General features: G+C 41.8%; 1 protein-coding gene across 1 annotated transcript in view; it reads left to right on the top strand.

The window, feature by feature from the left end:
* LOC126299302 (single-minded homolog 1-like) overlaps positions 1-21439 on the top strand; it is a 496270-nt gene that overhangs the window by 390081 nt on the left and 84750 nt on the right. Inside the window, exon 4 of the mRNA XM_049991100.1 lies at positions 11197-11282. Within this exon, the coding sequence (XP_049847057.1) occupies positions 11197-11282 (86 nt within the window). The remainder of the gene's footprint in view (positions 1-11196; positions 11283-21439) is intronic.

Genomic DNA, 21439 nt, shown 5'->3' with positions numbered 1-21439 from the left:
CCACCTGTGACGTCACTGGCGCCCAGCGCAGCGCCATATAGGCTAATGATTTTGTTGAGCGGCTGCTTCAATTTTCCGATGGTCAAAAAAATGGATCAAATGGCTCTGAGCACTATGGGACTTAACTTCTGAGGTCATCAGTCCCCTAGAACTTAGAACTACTTAAACCTAACTAACCTAAGGACGACACACACACCCTTGCCCGAGACAGGATTCGAACCTGCGACCGTAGCGGTCGCGCGGTTCCAGACTGTAGCGCCTAGAACCGCTTGGCCACTTAGGCTGGCCCGATGATCGAGTCCCAAGCTGTGCCTAGGTGCAAGCCTCTGTCTTTATTGAAGGTGTTGGCAGACATTTATATCTCAGTCGCTTAATTTCAGTATCTGTCTGGACGTGAAAAGCAGGGAGAGTACTTGTAGTTCCTCAGCTACATCCACGACCACATCAATTCAACGATGGAAGTAGAGACGGTCGATGACCCCTTGTACATAGACGCTCTTGTCCGCCGAAGGCCGAGTTAGTACCACAACGTTTATCTGAAACCCACCCATAATACGGACTGTCATCTACACACCACCAGCTACCACCACCCAGCATAAAAACGGTCTGATCTGAGGACTCTGGTGCATTGAGCGGAAGCCGTTTCAGACACCGAAAGCGTGCCGCAAAACTTGAGTGGCCTGCGGCAAATATGCAAGTAAAACGACTACAACAACCGGCAAATTTCGCAATTCATTTCACCGAAGATGCTAACCAGAAGGCCCCTGAAAAGCAAACAGAGAAGCTAACGTTTTCGCCGTTCTGTGGCTCAGTAACAGAAAAAGATTAGCTGCCGCCTAAACAGGCGTAAAATCGATTCAGTGCTCAGGAATCCAACAAAAAATCGACGTCTCGTGAGGCCTGTAAAAGATTATTGCGTTTGCCATAAACCGCCCGGTATAAGAAAAATACCGTGTAGGTATGGACAATTTTACATCGAAGAGACTGTGCACTACTGAACAGCGCAAGCTGGAACATGAGGAGCGATTTCGTCAACCGTATCCCGAGAAATCAACGATAGCAGAACATGCTCTAAAAAACAGTAACCCAATTATTTTCAGATTCTATCATTAAACAGACAAGTCGGATACCGTAATAAAAGAAGCCGTAGAGGGAAAAATATCTGACAACAGTCATAGTAAAGTTGTCGACTTGCAACTAACCACAGCTTGGAACTTGTCTAGCTAAAAGTTAAAGCTAGTGCGCAACGAAAGTATTGCCTTATTTGGATCTGGACTGGGCATCAGTGACATCACAGGCGCTAACATGGAAGCAACAACCACACGACAGACATCTGACAAAGGCCGAGGAGCACTCTTCCCGAAGTTCGTGACGCCGCTTGAATCTCGAGAAACTTTAATTGGATCATTTTCATAACATGATGCATTCAAACATTTTACAAACTTCTCAAGTGAGACTAATACCAAATGTTCAACATGTCTTCTTTCTGCCTCTAAACAAGAGTGCACTCATATGATTAAGCTGGGACGCTCTCTTCCACACTTGGATACTGTCAAATGGTTTTCATTCATTTATATTGATGAATTGTGTCTGCATTAGGAATATCTACTGCTAATGCAATTTGTCTTTTGAGGCCACACATAGTCAATGATGTACCACTATATTTGAAAATGAGGCAAGATAAGTCATTTTTGCAGACGATACGAATGTTGTTGTAATGTCCAGAAAAGAAGCATCTACAGGGAAAAAAATAAATGATGTTTTTGTTGAAGTTATTAACTTATTTTGCGTAAATGGGTTACTTTTAAACTTTCCAAAAACACAGCTTATCCGGTTTTGTACTGTCAAAAATATCCAATGTCCTGTTGAAACAGTATAGCAAAAAAACAATAAACAAGATAGAAAGTTAAGTTTAGGTTGTTAGGTGTGTCCATTGAAAAAAAATTAACCTGGGACATATCTGTAGCAGAGCTGTTAAAATGTTGAGATTGGGATAATTTTGGTGTAAGAAAAGTTTACAGATTTGTGCAGACAGATATTTGTAAGTTAACGTAGTTTGCATACGTTTATTCACTGATGTCCTACAGGGTAAGATTTGGTAACTCTTCATTTGCGAAAAAAGTATTCATTACTCATCATAAAATAACTAGAATAATTTGCGGGGTTCACATGAAAATGAAATGTCTGACTGAAGAAAAAGTGTCCTCAAATATAAATTAAAGTTGATTCTTCATAACAACTCTTTCTACATCAAGGAGTAGTTTTAAACAGAAACAAGTAGTCAGTACCAAACCTGTAAATAATAACCATATATAAAGGTGGAACCAGAACCCCACTGTCAAAGTTTCGAAGATGGTTCGGGAATATTTTCTGAGTGTTTTGGAATAAGGAACCTGTGGCAGAGTAATAATGTAATTATCATTTATTCAATTCTTTACCACAATTGCATTTGTTTCTGTGAAAATATCTTCGTGATAATCAAACGGTGTGTAATATGCAATCACTAAAACGTAGCACACAAAACTGAAAATAATGCAACACTCCTCAGGCGTATCACTTACACTGTGATGTGGTTGCCGCCGCTGAAGGAATAGCTCAGCATAGCGCTTCTGTGGGGCTCTTCCGTTGCATTCAGTGAACCCATACACGAGTTGTACACCGGCCAACTCTTCACTCAAAAACATATCCATACTGCTGTGTATCACTGTACGTACGGTTAACACTACAGAAAGAAAAGATAGAACTGAAAGGAAACTTGAGGGTGAAGAGAAAATAGTGCTTACTGTTGGCTACAGTAACTACCGTCAGTGTATAGAAAGATTTGACTCCAACAAACAAGACACACAACACGTACCTTCGACATTTAAACATGTGTAGACATTTTCAGTGCAATTCAGATACAAAGATAAATGTGGGTAACAAATCAAATGAAATGCAATTAGTTGGTATCGAGCCACCGGAAACAAAGCGTCCCTTTTATGAAAATATTTAGAAAATATCTCTAAAAATCAGTGAAATTTTATAGATGAAATTCGTGTTCAGCTTGTAAATTTCTCTCACGATTCTATTGTCCAACTGACACGTTCTGCATTAGAACATTTATCGTGAATGTGATAAATGGAACATGGAAGTAACTAATAAGAACTGACGTTGTGAGCCATGGAACTGGTTTCCCCTTGCGAATCTGTCTGCCTTGATGGACGCCATCAATGCATCACGAATAATGTGCCTGAAATGTGAGTGAGCCCCCTGGTACATAAAGCATATGCTTCCTCTTACTTGCAGGCATATTAGTAGAAGCCACATGCTTTCGCCTACCTGCAGGGATGTTACCAGAAACAAATCTGGAAGAGTGTTGTCGATAGTTTTTGCGGACATAACAGACTAGATTTCTCAGTATATTTCTTTATTTAGTACGCAGTTTAGTTACTGCCATCGTTAGAACAAAACTTGTAACTTACAAAACAAAATTCAGTGAACATAGGTTCAGAGAAAAAAAAACATGCCAAATTTAAAAGAACACAAAATCTCCAAGATTAGCACCATTTTATTGAAGTTCGAAAATTAGACCAGACTCCAGTGCGAAATGCTTTTAATAAGTTCCACAATGAAACTCTGAATATTCTGTCAGAGTTAGAGACAAAGAGACCTGGTTCAAAAAATGTTCAAATGTGTGTGAAATCTTATGGGACTTAACTGCTAAGGTCATCAGTCCCTAAGCTTACGCACTACTTAACCTAAATTATCCTAAGGACAAACACACACATTCATGCCAGAGGAAGGACTCGAACCACCGCCGGGACCAGCCGCACAGTACATGACTTCAGCTCCCTAGGCCGCTCGGCAAAGAGACCTGGTCGTACGTAAAGTACACCAGCGGCAAGACACAATCAATACCTTCACTGCGCAATACCACTGGTAATATTACCGATGACACTGCCACTAAATCGGAGTTACTGAATACAATTTTCCGACATTCCTACACCAAAGAGACAAACTAAATATTCCATAATTTGAATCGAGAACAGTTACCAACATGAGTAACGTAGAAGCAGATATCCTTTTCGTGTAGCGAAATAGCAGACTCAATAAAGGTAAGTCTTCTGGTCCAGATTGTATACTAGTAGGTTTCTTCTAGAGTATGTTGATAGAATATCTCCATACTTAGCAATCATATACGACGACGCTCTGGACGAAAAATCCATACCCATAGACTGGAAAGTTGCACAGGTCATACCAGTACTCAAGAAAGGAAATTACAGACCTATATCACTGACGTCGATTTACAGTAGGATTTTAGAACATATACTGTGTCCGATCATTATAAATTACCTCGAATAAAACGGTTTATAGACAGATAGCACTGATTCAGGAAATGTTGTTCTAGTGAAACAAAACTAGCACTTCATCTGCACTAAGCAATAAGTGCTATCGACAGGGGATCTCAGATTGATTCCATACTTCTAGATTACCAAAAGGCTTTTGCTTAGTACTTCACAACTGAGTTCTCAACTGAGTCTCAATTGAGCGACTGGTTTCGTGATATCTCGTCAGATAAGTCACAGTTCGTAGTAATCGACGGAAAGTCGTCCAGTAAAACAGAAGCGATATCTGACGTTACACAAAGAAGTGTTGTAGGCCCTCTGCTGTTCGTAATCTATATTACTGATTTAGGAGACAATATGAGGAGCCCTTTTAGATTGTTTGCAGATGATGCTGCTATTCACTCTTTAGTAGATTCGTCACAAGATGAAATTGCAAAATAACTTAGACACGACATCTGTTTGATTCGGAAAGTGACAATTGACTCTTAATAAGGAAAAGTGTGAGACCATCTACGTGTGCAGAAAAAAAAGTTAAATTTACGTTACACAATAAACTACAAAAATCGAAAGGTTGTCAGTTCAACTAAATTCGTAGAAATGACAATTATGAACAACTTAAATTCCAACGATCACATAAATAATGTTGTGGAAGGCAAACCGAAGACTGTGTTTTATTTTCAGAACACTCAGAAGATGCAACAGGTCCACTAAAGGAACTGCCTATACAATGCTTTTCCGTCCTCTGCTGGACTATTCCAGCTCAGTATAGGGTCCTCAGCATCTAGTCCAAAGAAGGGAAGCTTGTTTTGTACTATCACGAAATTGGGACGAGAGTGTCAGGGATGTAATAAGTGAGTTGGTATGGCAGTCATTAAAACAATGACGTTTTTCTTTGTGGAGAGGTCTTTTCACGAAATTTCAATCGCCGACTGTCTCCTCTGAATGCAAAAATGTTCTACTGACGCGAACCTGCATAGAGAGAAATGATCTTAGTAATAAAATAACAGAAATCAGAGCTCGTGCGGAAAGATTTAAGTGTTCATTTTTCTCATGAGCTGTTCGAGAGTAGAACGGCAGAGGGATAGTCTGCAGATAGTTCCATGAACCCTGTGCCAGGCACGTAAGTGTGACTTGCAGTGTAGTTGTGTGAATGTAGTGTCAGTATCACGATCAGACGTAAATTTTTGATACTGAGGCTGAAACTTATTTTGTAAGTTCTAAGATTTGATTCTGATGATGGCAGTAGCCAAAACGAAGTAATAATTAAATAAATATATTTAGCGATCTAGACGGCTTTATTCAAAAAATATTCACAGTAATGCGGACTCATATGAGAAATTTGTTTCCTTCATTAACATGTCGATAGTACGTGCAAGAGGTGCCACGAGAACTTCTGAATCTACATGGCAGTCACCTACAATTGTAGCCCTCACAATATTTTTTAACTGTTGCTACTGTCTAACGTGCAGTAAGGATTTTCATATGCCCACAAATGCTTGTTGTGATAATTTTTGCTTACATCATTTCTACATCTTGCCACATTTGTTCAAATGGTTCAAATGGCTCTGAGCACTAGGGGACTTAACATCTGTGGTCATCAGTCCCCCAGAACTTAGAAATACTTAAACCTAACTAACCTAAGGACATCACACACATCCATGCCTGAAGCAGGATTCGAATCAGCGACCGTAGCGGTCACGCGGTTCCAGACTGAAGCTCCTAGAACCGCACGACCACACCGGCCGGCGCCACATTTGTAAAAAAAGTGAGAAGGTACAAGAAGAGACTGGAAATTGTTCAACAAATCAGTGGCAGACGTCGTCCCATCTTCGGTTATTGGCAGGCGAAAGAACCTGCACACGTTGATACAGCTACATGAGCTGGTGCGATGTACCCTCATTGCGGAACTAAGTGATGTCTCAAAGACTACGGCGACGTGCCATGTACTGCTAATACATGGATCTACGGATTCAGTTTTTCGTGGTAAGACATACGAACGAATCTTGGTGTAAGGCGATACATTCTTTGTAGCGCGGTGGATCCAGTCTCAGTAAACCAACGATGATCAACAACTAAGGATGTCTAACGAAGCTTTCTTTTATCTGGAAATCAATTTCGGTACAACCGTGCAGCCACGCGTCCTTTACCACTCGTGCAGCCTCGCATAAAAACGATACTTGCATACTCACGGAATGTGATGTATAAGAGGAAGACGCATCACCTAACACACAACGACTACACGCATGACACGTTCAAAGTAGAGACGAACCTCAGATTTACCCTAACGTTAAGATGTCTCTGTATCAATAGACCGTCACTGAATACGAGTGCAGCCACGTATTGACCTCTATTTAAAATAGCTCTCAGTTAACTAACAAAATGAAATTTAGTTATTGATTGTAAAGTTTCAGTTGTTGGGTTTTTCACAGAAATGTGCTGAACGTAAACTTTCATTAATAACTCGAAAACGAAAGATTTTCGGATATTTGTTGATATGGAAATTTCTCCATGTTTTGGTGTGTCATGTTTGCACTTCGAAAAAATCTGTTTTGTTTGAATGTTATCTGGGTATTTGCCACCAGTCACTTACTTATTATTTACTCATCACCTTATACTCGTCACCCGAAAACACATTGTGAGCTCCATCATTTTTCCTGTCGCTTTGAAGACTACACTCAGTAAGATATAAAACCTCAGCTACGCCCGAAGCGGTACTCGATCGACAACCTTCAGTTTACTACTCTGAAACCCCAGAGGACTTGCAACAATCCATTGTCCGCATTCAGCTAAGATTTTCGGGAAACTCTCCCGGATGAATTGGTCGATACCACCTGCCCTCATTAAAATAAGTATTTCGAGAGTCACACTTCGCGTAATGTTCCAGAGTTTCATTAGTACATTAACCGTCCACCCTTCCCCCCCACCCCCCACTCTCCTCTCCCCCTCCCCGCCATTCTCCCCTAGAAGATTATTCTGGCTAATGCATTTTAATGACTCGTGTCGATGCAAGAAGAAGTTTCTATCTCAGTTAAAAATATAATACCAAAAAATTTAATTTTTTACATTCAAGAAGATTTTTCATTTATTTCCGTGACCGAATACCTTCCACAGCGTCATTTTAATACAGCTTTGCAGGAAAAGCCTTATGCGCCACATATCGGTGAACAACGTAGAAAATTTTTAGTGTGTTTTGATTGTTTATATATCGCAAATTCAAGGTGTAAAAGAACTAACTACCTGAAATTTACCTTAACTTTGCGTACAACAGTAAAGAATAAAGTAAATCACGCTTGGTGCACTAGCCAATCTGACTTACTAATTAGTCGCAGATTCGTTTAACAACAATGCGACATGATGCAACTTGTTGGCGGAAGAAATTTTAAATCATCAAGCAAGGGAAAGTGTAGTAAGTTATAACGAAATATTAATGCAGAAACTAACTGAGCTCGTTTCGGAAGACAGAATGGAAAGGGTGTAAGAAATGAGTGTTGGGAAAAAAAAAGGAACTCTGCCTGGGAAAGATAGTCGCCTTCTCTATTTCAAAGGAAGTATCCCAGCAGTGGCCTCGAACTATATAGGGAAGCGAAGAAAAACTTGAAACTGGATGGTTAACGAGAATTTAAACTTCGCTACTGCGTAACGTGAAGCAGGTACCTTAACTACTGCAACACCTCATTCCGCTAATGTTTGCAGAACCCATGAAGGTATTTTTTTTTCAGAATTTATGATAACTGACTTGATCAGGATTTTTTCACATTCCTTTTGTGCCATTGTATTTGGTGCGTCTTCCTAGTTCAGAGATGCTGGACTTTAAAATGAAATGCAGACCAAAATATTTGCTGATGTCATTTGATTAAAGTGTCAAAATAGTCTCCATTAACAAGAGAACTTGCGGAAAATGGCAATGTTTAACTGGTGGTATTTTTGCTTTCAATATTAATGTTTTGCTCCGACATGTTAAGTGCTTCCTGTTTCCTGACTACCAAAACAACGTGGTACGCTGAAACGAATTTCGACTTAAACTATGAATTTGAGAACACTTAACACTGTACGAAGCCCTTTATAAAATACATGCTAAGTTTATTTGTAAAATAAATTTCAGAATATATATCGCATGGAAAATTATTAATATGTTCTGTTGGGAACTTCACATCCGTATATTAATGTAGTGTCGGAGGTTACAAGTGCTTCAGATTTTGTTGTCCTGCAACGGAAAGGTTCATTTTTATTGTTTTGTGCCATAAACGTTGCTTGTAAATGCTGTGCGTTTTTTTGTGTGGGTGGGGGGGGGGGGGGAGGACAGCTGGAATTTGCAGATGGTATTTACCCACGTGTGGCGCCAGCGCTAAAAGAGCGATGCTACATAATTCCCCGCGCAGCATTCGGACCACGCACCGCCTAATTCCTCTTCCTACGTAGCGTGTTACTTTTTCTTTCGATCCTGTAATGGTAGCCGCGTGGGAGGGCAAACGCGTCACACTTGTGGTCAGTTACAAACAACTAATGCCATTGACGGTGAATGCTTCAGACGAGAAAGCCTCACAAAAGTGAGCTTCATATTCCATTCCAGTAACTTCGACAGGAAGATGATGTACTTTTTCAACTAGACAGTTCACGTCTATGTACGGCTACTGCGACGCATTGTCCTCTTCATTATGTACAACAACTCCACTAGCCAGCAAGATCAACAGCTGTCGCACTAATAGAACAGGTGTGAGACATGGTGAAGTGGGAACTTACTCGTTCTCCAGAGCCTGCAATAAACATTACGGAATTGAAATAAAAGGTGCAAGGTGCTTGGGACAATCTATCGCAGAATGCCATTCGGCTCCATTGCGATATTTTGCATGCGAAAATACATATCAACATTGCCACCAGAGGGGGGTACGTTATGTATTGTTGCGACCGTTTGGTCACTTTTTACTATGACATGTGCGTTTCATTTGGTGTGAATTTTTTATCATATGCTCCTATGAGAATGAAATCCCTGTAAAGTACACTGTGGGAAATATTGCAACCAGCCACAATTTTTTGGAAATTATTTTATTGCAGCATTGCTAGCTTCGGACCTGAGCCCATCGTTAAATGGTACCGTTGACTTCTTTGCAAGTAATGGTACAATAAAATCATTTAAAAAAAATGTATTTCCTACAGTGAAATTTCGAAAACAGCTGCGTTCTTCCCTAACCAAAATGAACAAAATAATGAACTTCCTGTCACATCATTTGTCAATACAAACAACCTTGTCCTGGAGGATCTTGGATTATTTTCCGACAATGTAGTTGCTCTTGGTTTGTGAAAGACATTTATTTTTTCAAACTAGCCGGTACTGGACACTCGTGAACGCCAAAGATAGAATGATGGCTACATTATCTCTTTGTCCCTTTTTTACTGGTATCACGATGGTGTGAAACACTGTTTCCTCCGTATCTGACGTGGTATATTTCCTTGTTTTGGTATGAAATCACGAAATTCCGCAAAAGGTAGCACTCGGTTCCATATTCAAAACAGATAAAACCCTAGTCATAAGTACTGTAATCGTGTTTTTAAGAGTGCAACGGCGTTCAGACGGTCTCTTTTAGAACTACGATACTAGCAGCAGAAAAGCGCCTGACAAAAGAAAGTGAAGCACCCAGAAGAGGAGGAGGACACTAATGAAACTTTACGGATTAAGAGGGGATGCAATGTTATTTAGTGATTGCAAAATCAAGCCAAATTTACGAAGAACTAGGCAGTTTGGATTCACTTATCAGTATGAGGTTGGACCCCCTATGGCCTGGCTTGGATGCGTGAACTGATTTGATCTGGATGGTTGCCATTCCGCGGTTGTATCCTCTCCTGAGGCAAGATGCCCCACAACTGTTGTAACTGGTGTTTTAAATCCTGCATACTGGCACTGAGACGGAGTTACTTCTGTGTTAGTGCCACACTTGTTCCATCGGGTGTACCTCAGTATCATGCAAACATACAGACAAACGTAATGTGTGGACGAGCGTTGTCCTATTGAAAAATGGCACCACGACACTCTCACATGGGCGGTAACACATGAGCGGCAGGACTTTCGTGACGTACCGTTGTCCCATAAAGATTATTCGACCAACCGACAAATTGGAGACTCACAGTGAAGCCCCTTTCGATCTCTGGTAACGCTATCTCACACGAGTACGCGGAATCTCCATATCCTTCACAGTGATCAGGCAATGTCTGACGCAGATCGCACCACTAATACGACTATACCCTACCAGGTCTGGCAAATACAAACAAAGTAAACGCACTCTGTTGGCCGTGCTACCCGTCACAAATGGCTCTGAGCACTATGGTACTTAACTTCTGAGGTCATCAGTCCCCTAGAACTTACAACTACTTAAACCTAACTAACCTAAGGACATCACACACATCCATGCCCGAGGCAGGATTCGAACCTGCGATCGTAGCGGTCGCGTGGTTCCAGACTGTAGAGCCTAGAACCGCTCGGCCGCCCTGGCCGGCCTACCCCTCACAGAGAATTACCATTTACTTACCCACCGAAGCTGTGTACGTGTACGAAGCTACAATGAAATCCGACTATGTCTCCTGGGTGCTACGCTTTTCTGTCAGGCAGTGTATAATTCAATTTGTGTAAGTGAAGATGACACTGACATCTGTTTAATTAATATATCTATGAAAAGAGACTACAGGTTGCCTAGTGAGGACTTTTACACGATTTATGTAGATGAAAACAGAATTACAATGTGTAAGCGGCTCCGAAAAAAATGAGGTCTACAGCTTAGTTGAATCAGCCTGTTTTTCGCAATACGCAGCACTCTGCGACTGATAATATTTGAAGTGATGTGTAGGAAGCAGAGGAATGTACGTGCTGTTGTTTTTGCAGGTCTCGGCGACGCGTGGGGAGCGGCGCCGCCGCCGGCGAATCCGCGTGAGTCCTGCATCAAGGAGCTGGGTTCGCACCTCCTGCAGGTAACACAGCGGCGCCTCTTGCTACAACTCCACACGCCGGAGGCTAGAACTCCTCCTATAAACCGTAGTCGGCCATCTGCCTTTCCTACAGTGAACCTTGTGTGCTCGCTCGATTTCATGTATAATTATTCTTCAGAATTACAGCCTATTATCTGGAAGAATAACATGAAACATACAACTCAAGTTTCGGGTGGTAGGGCTATAAATAAAAATATTGTGATCACTGGTACCTTAACATGTGCCCACTTTCCACTTCAATGTGTTAGTTTGTTTTTCTATGCGACTAACAGTATTCTCGCAAACATGTCACATATACTGATTAGCCAAAACATTGTGACCACTGCACACCGCGACGCTGGATGTATGGCCAGAAAATGGCAAAATACATTGAGATAAGCAACTTCGACAAAGGGCATATTATTATTACGGAAAGCCTGTAAACGAGTATCTCTAAAATGGCCAAGCTGGTCGAATGTTCACGTGCTGGTCTCGTGAGCATCTACGGAAAGAGGTGGGAGGGCAGTGAAACTACCACTTGACGCTAAATAGTAGGAGGTCCACGACTCTTCACAGAACGTGGGGTTCGGAGACCTGTCTGCTCTTGAGGGAAAGTAGATAGTGATCTGTGGCATCTCTACCGAAAGAGCACAAAGCTGGCGTAAGCATAAGTGTTTCGGAGCACACCGTTCATCGTACACTGTTGAACATGGAGCTCCGAAGCAGACCACCTCTACGTGTTCACATGTTGACCCAACGACATTGTCAACTACGGTTGCAGTGGGAACCGGACCATAGGGATTCGACTATCAATGTAAACGTGTCGGCTCTTCGGGTAAGTCACATTTCTGATACATTAGGTCAGTGGTCGTCTCCACAAACGCCATCATCGACATGAACAGCGGCTGGAAATGTGCAGCGTGCCACGGACCCAGGGTAGTGGGAGCAATGTTAAGCTATCGGAGACATTATCCTACCCTTGCATGGATCCTGTGGTAGTAATCGAATACACGCTGGCAGATGCGAACCACCTGCATCCCTTCATGTTTGATGTCTTCGCCGACGGCCATGTCACCGTTCAGCAGTGTAACTGCCCGTGTCTCGGCGCCAAAACAGTGCTACAGCGGTTTGAGGAAGATAATATGAACTCTCGGCGACCAAATTCGCCTGATGTAAATTCTAGGAACCCATCTGTGTCGCTTTCGGGCGCCATCACCCCGTACTCAAATCAGCGGCCCGTTATTTACGCAAATTACATGACCTCTGTGTAGACGTCCAGTGCCACATACCTTCACAAACCTACCAACAATCTGTCGGATCCCTGATACGCCAAATCAGTGATGTATTTCGTTCCAAAGATGAACAGACAAGCTATTAAGCAAGTGGTCATAATGTTTTGCCTCATTAGTGTAACTGAATACCTGGTATTTTATACAGGATCGTTACTGCACCATTAAGTATATTACACCAGTCACTATAGACTAAACATTTTGCGTCCACACGTCCACACTTCAACACCTGACCTGTTTTGCAGAGGAAAATAAGCATTAATCGTTTAATCTTGCCACCAGTACTTGGAGGCTGCAACCAACCTAAAAAAAAATACTGCTCTTAATGGCTGTAATATTATTAGTCTGAAAATGAAGTACATACTGATGTAATGTTGTACAGTGCACTGTCCTCACTCATCAATAAAAATATCTACCCTTGTACCCCTAATATATATATATACACAGTTCGCACGAGCTGAGTTGATCCTAGGAGCGGTGATTCACGGGAGCGACCGAACATTGATAATGCCTTTACAGTCTCTCCCATCAGCCACCGCGCCGAGTGTCAGGTTAGTTTGTGCCGACAGTATTACAAGTACTGGAATGGTACTTATAAAAATTACGAGAAAAATTCTGGTACTACAACTACTGTTTATGACTACAAGACTACTATAAACCCCTTAAGCAATTTCCCAACTACTAATACTACCACTGGTTCTACAGATTCTCTTTTGCTTATGTTCATTATTAGTGTGTATCTAAACTGCTACTGGATCTGCCCCCATATTACTCTGAGCAACAGCCATTGTCTACTGGATTCCTTGGGCATCGGACAGCACGTCAGCAGCATTCCCCTACAACCAGCAATTCCACTATTCACTGTTACGTCTTCGAATCCACAATTCCATCACCACTTGTACCAACAAATTGTAAATTCTTGAGAAACTGTATCATTCTTCTGTCCATCTGCAGAATATGTTGTCTAGTAGGGATGGCAGCATGCTATTGTGTGGTTGACTGCCTCGTGAAGAGTTCCTTGGACTTCCTGGCTACTGCGACTGAAGCATCTTCCAAGATGCGCCAGGTTGACTGCCTTCTAAGTGCCAACAGCCTTCAAAAAGCCCGACAGCCCTCACACGCCGTATCTACATAGAGCGCGCAGTCCCACGATGTATGTTCTGGTATGCTCACACTGCTGCAGGCGCAGTTATAATTCATCTGTCTTCTGATTTTGTATAGTTACGTAGTATACGGGCCATCACCGGTCAGGTAATGTACCAGTCCCTTCGGTGGATGAAAAATCTTATTTATAGTCTGCCCTCAAGGTTAGGGAGACATTCATATGTTCACCTGCCTATGCCTAAAAAAATGGCTCTGAGCACTATGGGACTTAACTTCTGAGGTCATCAGTCCCCTAGAACTTTGGACTACTTAAACCTAACTAACCTAAGGACATCACACACACCCATGCCCGAGGCAGGATTCGAACCAGTGACCGTAGCGATCGCGCGGTTCCAGACTGTAGTGCCTAGAACCGCTTGGTCACCTCGGCCGGCGCCTATGCCTAATGTGTTCCATTCTTGCCACAGTTATAATATGCGATCATATATTGACGTTTTTGTATTGGTCTCAGTTTCAAGTATCCTTCGTACTTTTATGACAAAGCCTGTATAAGGGCTGCACCTTTTTTCATTTTGCATAGAGGCTTAATACCCGTAATAGTTGCGCCTGTACCTGTTATAGCTGTGCGACAATCTTATGAGGGATGCTATCACATGTTGCTTGTTTTTCTCCCACACCGGTATGCTGCTGGCATAACCATGTTTATCATGATGAAAGTTGATAATGCCCAGTGGACGAATTAGCTAACTGCTTGATAATGAAATAAACTCAGTTGTTATTTGTTTTCTCCATATTAAGCATATTGCAGGTTAAGACTGTTATGTATCAGACACGTTTTGGTTTTGTTTAAGAAACATCATTAGTTGTCTTTGGTTTTTAATATTCTTTTTTACGTGTTCTGAAGCAGAAACGTTTTTCCTCTTTGTTAGGAGAGGCTGAAGTCGAGAAAGCTTGGTTGCACTTTCATCCTTTGTGATTTTTCTGGATGCAAAACTGATGGTACTACAGTAAAATTTCAATGAAGGCAACTTTTGTGGATATTTACGAAAGAGATCTGCAAAAAAATCAAATGCAGCAGTGGGTTCCTAAGAGCCGAAAAATCGCGATAGCTTAAAGGCCGAAGTCTTATCATCTGTACTTGCTAAAACGAGCGACAAGCCTTTCCACTTCAGAGCATGTAAAAAAGAGCATTAAATACCAACAACCACTGATGATGCTTTGTAAATAAAAGCAAAACACATCTTATGTAGAACGCTCTTAAACTGCAGTACACTCAAGACTGAAAAAAACAAATAATGATATATACGACGGGACTTGGAAAAGTAAGTTAAACATTATTATGGGAGGCAAAATAACTTTTATTGAATGCTGCAGTACACTTTAAAGTGACACAGATACATGGCATTATTTTTCAACGTAGTCATTAAGTCTGTCGTTGTAAACGAGGGTCGAAACGTTCTGGTAACTGTTAAAGTCCCCAACCATAGAAATACGCTCTTTGGTGACGGACTCATACGAGAACCGTTGTGCGAGCTTTCTCACCGTCGGAAAATCTGCGACTGCTGCAAATCAGTTCCTCAGCAACTTAGGTTTTGTCGTCTTTGGCCGATGTCGATGGCCTTGCTTCCCGATCAACATCAACCACGTCTGTGCGGCCTCGGTCAAATCGTTGGCCCCATTTGACTACGGGTGGACGCGGCACTGCATTTGCTCCATACACCGCCAGAATTTCCCTGTGGATCTGTGTGCAGTTTAGACCTTTTGCCCAGGAGAATCGTACTGTCCCATGTAGTTCAACTTTGGAGTACTTTTCCTGTTACCTACGTTTCCTGTTGCCGCGCCACTATATTTACACTTAATGGTGCACCTGTTATCCGTACCGCACCAGAACTGTGCCTGCAGGAATAACAGAACACATACTCTCTTCTGATAATGTGCCACTCTTATCGCTCAGTGGTGTTAGCGGGGAACGAAATCTATTACTTTTTTTAAGTTCATTCGTATTTAACAGCTACCTACTGCGGATGATGGACATTATATAAAAAAAGTGTTTAGTTCGAAATACAAGAACAGCCTACGCAGGAGAATTACTTCCATTAAGAAATTTATATCTGCCTGTTGGCCTGCATCCACGTTTGGAAGGGCATCATGTATGAACGAAGAAAGAAGTTAAAGTTTAGCGAGTTGGAATACTTGATAAGGGCCATCTACTACACGGTTTCAAGTTGTTTATCTCCTACTGCAGGCTGTGCTGTTAATGTCAGCATCGGACTTGAATGACAAGAATCGTGGCTGCGATCAGAGGTGAGGGCATATGTGGCGTTATCTGCGGGCTGTCAACGAGGGACGGTCTCACAAAGGCAGCCGCTGTCGCCGTCACCTCCCGCCGATGGCGGATAACGCCTGCCGGAATCTGCAATTCCGTCCTTTTGTGTCCTTCACCTTCTGACGTCCTGCCGGCACATCGTGTAGTTCGATTTTTCATCGAGGACATATATTTCTGTTATCACTCAGTTATAGTTTATTTTACTGAGCACGACGCGTTCCAACCCTTTATTATTATCTCATTCTTAGCTGCTTAAATCTTTACAGCATCGCCATAGAGTGTTTCTCGCTAACGAGTGAGGTGTCTGTTTGGGCCTCTGAAAGTTATTAGTTGCGTGTTCTCTGGTGGATACACATACCAATTCTGGAGCCGAAAACTCTTCTTAGTGTTGGATTAATGCTTGTCGGTATACTTAAACTTTCAGCGTCTTCCTCTGTCATCTTCTAACTGTCGCACTAATAAGGCATTTGGTACTTCCGTTTGTAGTTGTCAGAGTCACATCACAGAAACCTCACGAAACCATATACAGTTCTTACGGGACAGAAGATTGAGGCCTTGAGTTCATGGACCACACACTGCCCTGGTAGCACTGAAGAAAGCTCCACTGTTACTGTTTTATGGCACTCTCCAAGCTAGTCTTTCTTCTGCTACACTTTTCAACTTGTAACGGTACCATCTGATACTCTTACTAAAGATCTATCAGTTCATTTTCTGTGACTGCAACATCGCTGACGTGCTAGAAGCTTCTGAAACGACGGGGGAGTCGCAGGTAGACTGCGCACATTGGAGTGACCCACTCAGTGGTTAATGGGGAGAAATGACTATCAGGCTGCGGTCCAGAAGCGTGGACAAATTTCCTAAGGAAGGGAACACGTATAAAACGTGATTAATTACGACGCTAGTGAAGACAGTAATAAGGAGGAGTATTTGAGTGTGGTTGAATATTCAGAAAAGTAGCTATTTTTAAAAACCACAGTAGGCTGTCAGTTTTATTATGCAACGTGCCGTTATTTCATCATGTATACAGGGCGAATCGCCTAAAACTTGCACCGCAAATATTGTGGAAATGGAAAGTGCTATTGATGTGCGGTTTTCACAGTATGGATTCATAGTCAGAGGCTTATATTTTTAGGCAATAAACAGACTGTAATAATACTTAGAACGTGTATTTTTGTGCAAACATACACTTTTTTAAACGGAACAATGCCTGGTGACATCAACAAACTAAAATGAGGCTACACTAGAATGTCAGTGGTATTTGTTGCAGGATTCTAGTGCGAGTCGTTTACGAGATATCGTATTCTGAAAACTTATCACATCGACACTTGTTTGTGTCATTTGACGTGCGTAGTTGCTACGTACGATGTTGTTATGTTTTTGCACAGTGTGTTTACGTGTTCCTTAAGAGCACTGCGACTTGCTAGTCAGTGTTTGACAGTCCAGGCAACAGGTCGTAAGTGGACCATGGGATTTACCAATGCAGAAAAAGACGATGTGCTCATCGAGTATGGAGAGTGTAGGAAGAACGCAGTTCGTTCTTCTACGGTGTATACGGCAAGTTATCCTAATAAACGTCAGTCATCTCGGCAATTATTTATCAACCTCTTCAACAAGTTACGTGAAAGTGATAGCGTAACAACCAAACAAAGTGACAGAAGGAAACAAATGACGAGTATAGAGGGGGAAATTAACGTTCTTGCTTCTGTTGCATTTAGCTCCCGCGCTACTGCACGAGAAAGAAGCGTGAGCCAGACAAGTGTACTACGCATTCTCCATTGACTGAGGTTCCACCACTATCACATCTCTCTCCATCTAGAGTTGCATTGGAACGATTATGAGCATCGTGCTAAGTTCTGTACGCGGGCATCGAGACAGGATACTCTGGATGTATCATGTATCTTGTTTAGCAATGAAGCCACATTTTCCCATCATGGACTGGTTAAACGCCGAAACATGGACTGTTGGTCTGTTGAAAATCCTTGTTGACTTCGCCAGGAGGAACGTCAACGTCCATGGAGTGTAAACGTGTGGTGTGGGATAGTGAACCATCAGCTCCTATGACCGTTTTTCGTAGCAGCTCGTCTTCCATGGATGTTAGAAGACTTCCATCTCCAGACTAGGAGGAGCCTGTGGTACCAACATGACTCCCGCCCAGCCCTTAGTGCATGAAGTACTGAACATGTCTTCAAGGGTCGTTTCCAATCGTTGCACTGGACGCAGAGGACGTGTACCTTACCAGCCCGTTCGCCGGGTCTGACGCCTGTAGACTTTTTTCTAAGGGGAAAGCTGAAAGACGCTGTATTCAAGGACCTATCAACTACACACGATGATACGCAACGACGTATTACTGTAGCCTGCTCGGACATTTCCGCTGAAATGCTAGCACGCATGCAACAGTCTTTACATACCAGCCTGGAAGCGTGTATTGCCCCTGCCGATGGTCATTTTGAACACAACCTGTGATGGTCAGTTGCCTCGTTACTGGTCAAATGGTTCAAATGGCTCTGAGCACTATGGGGCTTAACTTCTGAGGTCATCAGTCCCCTAGAACTTAGAACTACTTAAACCTAACTAACCTAAGGACGTCACACACATCCATGCCCGAGGCAGGATTCGAACCTGCGACCGTAGCGGTCGCGCGGTTCCAGACTGTAGCGCCTAGAACCGCTCGGCCACCCCGGCCGGCCGTTACTGGTCAGAATCCCCGTAACTAGTGTATGTACTCGTTGTTCTTTAGTATGTATGACCACAGGTATTGTACAAGATGGTGGGAACTTATCAAAATACGATATCTCCTAAATGACTCGTACTAGTATCCTGCACTAAACACCACTGACATTCTAATTTACCCCACTTTTAGCCTGTTAGTGTCAATAGGCATTATCTTATTTAAAAAAGTGTATGTTTGCACAAAAAATACACTTTCTAAGTATTACTATTATCTGTTCATTGGCTACCAATACGAGCCCCTATCAATCCATTCTGTGAAAACCGCACGTCAATAGCTTTTTCCATTCCGCAATATTTGTGGTGCACTTCTAGGTGATTCATCTTGTATATTTCACATTTCTACGCATTAATGTCAAATATGTACATGGTGCAATAAAGGCACTTTGCGTAATAAAACTGAGAGCCTACAGTGGCTTTTAAAATGGTTTCAGCATTTAGAAACTGTCTTGCATAATAGTGCCATTATCAAGACTTCTTCATTTCTCAGCTTGTGAGATACGTTACTCTGCTACAGCAAAAACCAGACGTTTTTTCTCCATTGTCGCGTGTGCAAGCACGCGTAGCGTAAGCTACTCGACGCACGCAGCGTTAAGGCGAGCATGGAAGTGCGCCAGTTGACTCTCTCGCCCTTGCACTGTACACTCTCCCCTCACAAGATTCCAAGAGCCCTCCACAAGTGCGCCTCCCCCAGGACACATGTTCCAGCACAGAATTAGAAACACCACTGTCAGCCTTCCAGAGTTAATAACGCAAAAAAAGTAAAGTACAGCGGTCGCTATTCATCATGTCAAGTGGAGAAAAACGAAATTCGTTGGTGCATCCCAGCATGTCCGCCACGCCCAGTGTTGATTGGTTCATCTTTCGTGTATTGTAGCCTTTCTTTATTTCTGCGTTTGCACGGAAAAATCGAGGACATTTACGCCTTATACAGTTCATTATTTATTTATTTTTCTTCTTCCCACTCATGTTTCGGTACGTCATGTGCAAAATTCAGTATTTTTTAGCATCATTCGACCTCAGTTAACACTATCTGTTATTTTGTACTGGTAATGTCATATGTACCATACTTTAAACAGCTTGTTACCTGCAACAAAATAAGTGTTTGGCTTCTGGAGTCGTCGTCTTCTTTATAAATAATCTTTTACTAGACGTGCTATAGAAATTCATTTTGTTTGCTACAGTTCTTTTAACTCTGACACATACATGCTAATGTTCTGACATTATTTCACAACGAAATCACTAAGTTTCTGCGGTCAGCTTTATGGCTTCGTAATGAACGAAAATAAAGCAAGTATCAGCATGCGTGAGCCACAGTGAAAACAGCAATAGTGAAAAAAATAAGTTTTTATAGTATGTGTAGAACAACGCCAAAAACACCATGAAACCTTCCTGTCTCCTCTATACTTCTTTTTTTAATGATAACCTTCCCTTTTACAATTACATATGTACCCTTCCCTTAGGATTTCTATCTCTTGCTTGATAATAACAAATGAAGTCTTCCCTTTGAAATTTATTCTCTTTTTCAATCTTCGCATACAAATTTAATTGCTACTTATTAAGTGATTTTCTGATTATTTCGACGAAACATAGAATGTGTCGTCGTCGTGGCCCTGAGTCGTTATCTACAATAACCCAAAACTTTTCCTTACCTTTATTTTACTGTTACTGGATCGCCATCTGACTGCTACATCGAACTGCGACATGAATATACTTACCCTGGTTTACTATACCCTATTAACTGCTGGTGGGCTGTCATAATAAGTGGCTGTATTTATTACCAAAGCTGACGTTATTCTTTATTAGCAAAGCTGATGTTTTTCTTCAGTTAATTTCACTGAAGTTACGTAATTCATAGTTACACTTTTTCTTGACAACAATAAAATTTTTGCAAAGTTTTATGTTGATGGTTTTTGGAATGGATTATAATCAGTAATGCAACATTGCTGGCAAAAACTAATTATATTCTGAAAACGCTTCAAATATTGACTGTTGGTAATGAAATGATTTTACAAACGTTCAAATGGGACTTACTTTTTACAATAATCTTACAACTAGCATTGCACAAACATACCTTCAGCAGTGCTGAGTTTCGCAAAGAAAATAATTCAGTAATATTAGTTCCTCTTATGATAATAGTTAGTTGATGTCTCTGTACATCCGTTTATAATCTCTTATAAATCATAGCTGGTGGCTGGCAGGCACACTACTCCTCTCAACCTCTCTCTTCAGACCTGCTACCAACTCGCTTCACATCTCGCTTACTACTGACTTCCTACGAACGCTAAAGTGCGGTCTCTCCCGCCAACAATGCTTTCTGGTGCAGACAATCCCTGCTACCACAGTTATTTCCAACATGACAAATATTAATTATTCCTACTTAATCATATTAATAAAATATGAACATCTTTCATAAATTGTGATTTGCGATAGACAATAGAAATATACACATCTTACAACCATAGCACCTGAAACCAATTGTCTTTTTCAGTTGTTTAAAGTATTTTGAATTTTACACGACTTCATAAAATACTAATAGAGTTATCGGAGACAGAAAAGTAGAGCGTGTTAAAGTGTCGCTTGTGGGTCGGGGAAGTGAGCCGGCCTCGGATCGAAGCGGCGCGACAGATTAACACCGAGAGTCGGTACGCAGGTCAACTAGCATGTGATTTTTAGACGGCTTCCCACATCCGACTAGGTGATTATTGGGCTGG

This window comes from Schistocerca gregaria, chromosome X (genome assembly GCF_023897955.1).
Source record: "Schistocerca gregaria isolate iqSchGreg1 chromosome X, iqSchGreg1.2, whole genome shotgun sequence".
Taxonomy (NCBI): Eukaryota; Metazoa; Arthropoda; class Insecta; order Orthoptera; family Acrididae; genus Schistocerca; species Schistocerca gregaria.
This window is presented reverse-complemented; position numbering and strand designations above follow the sequence as displayed.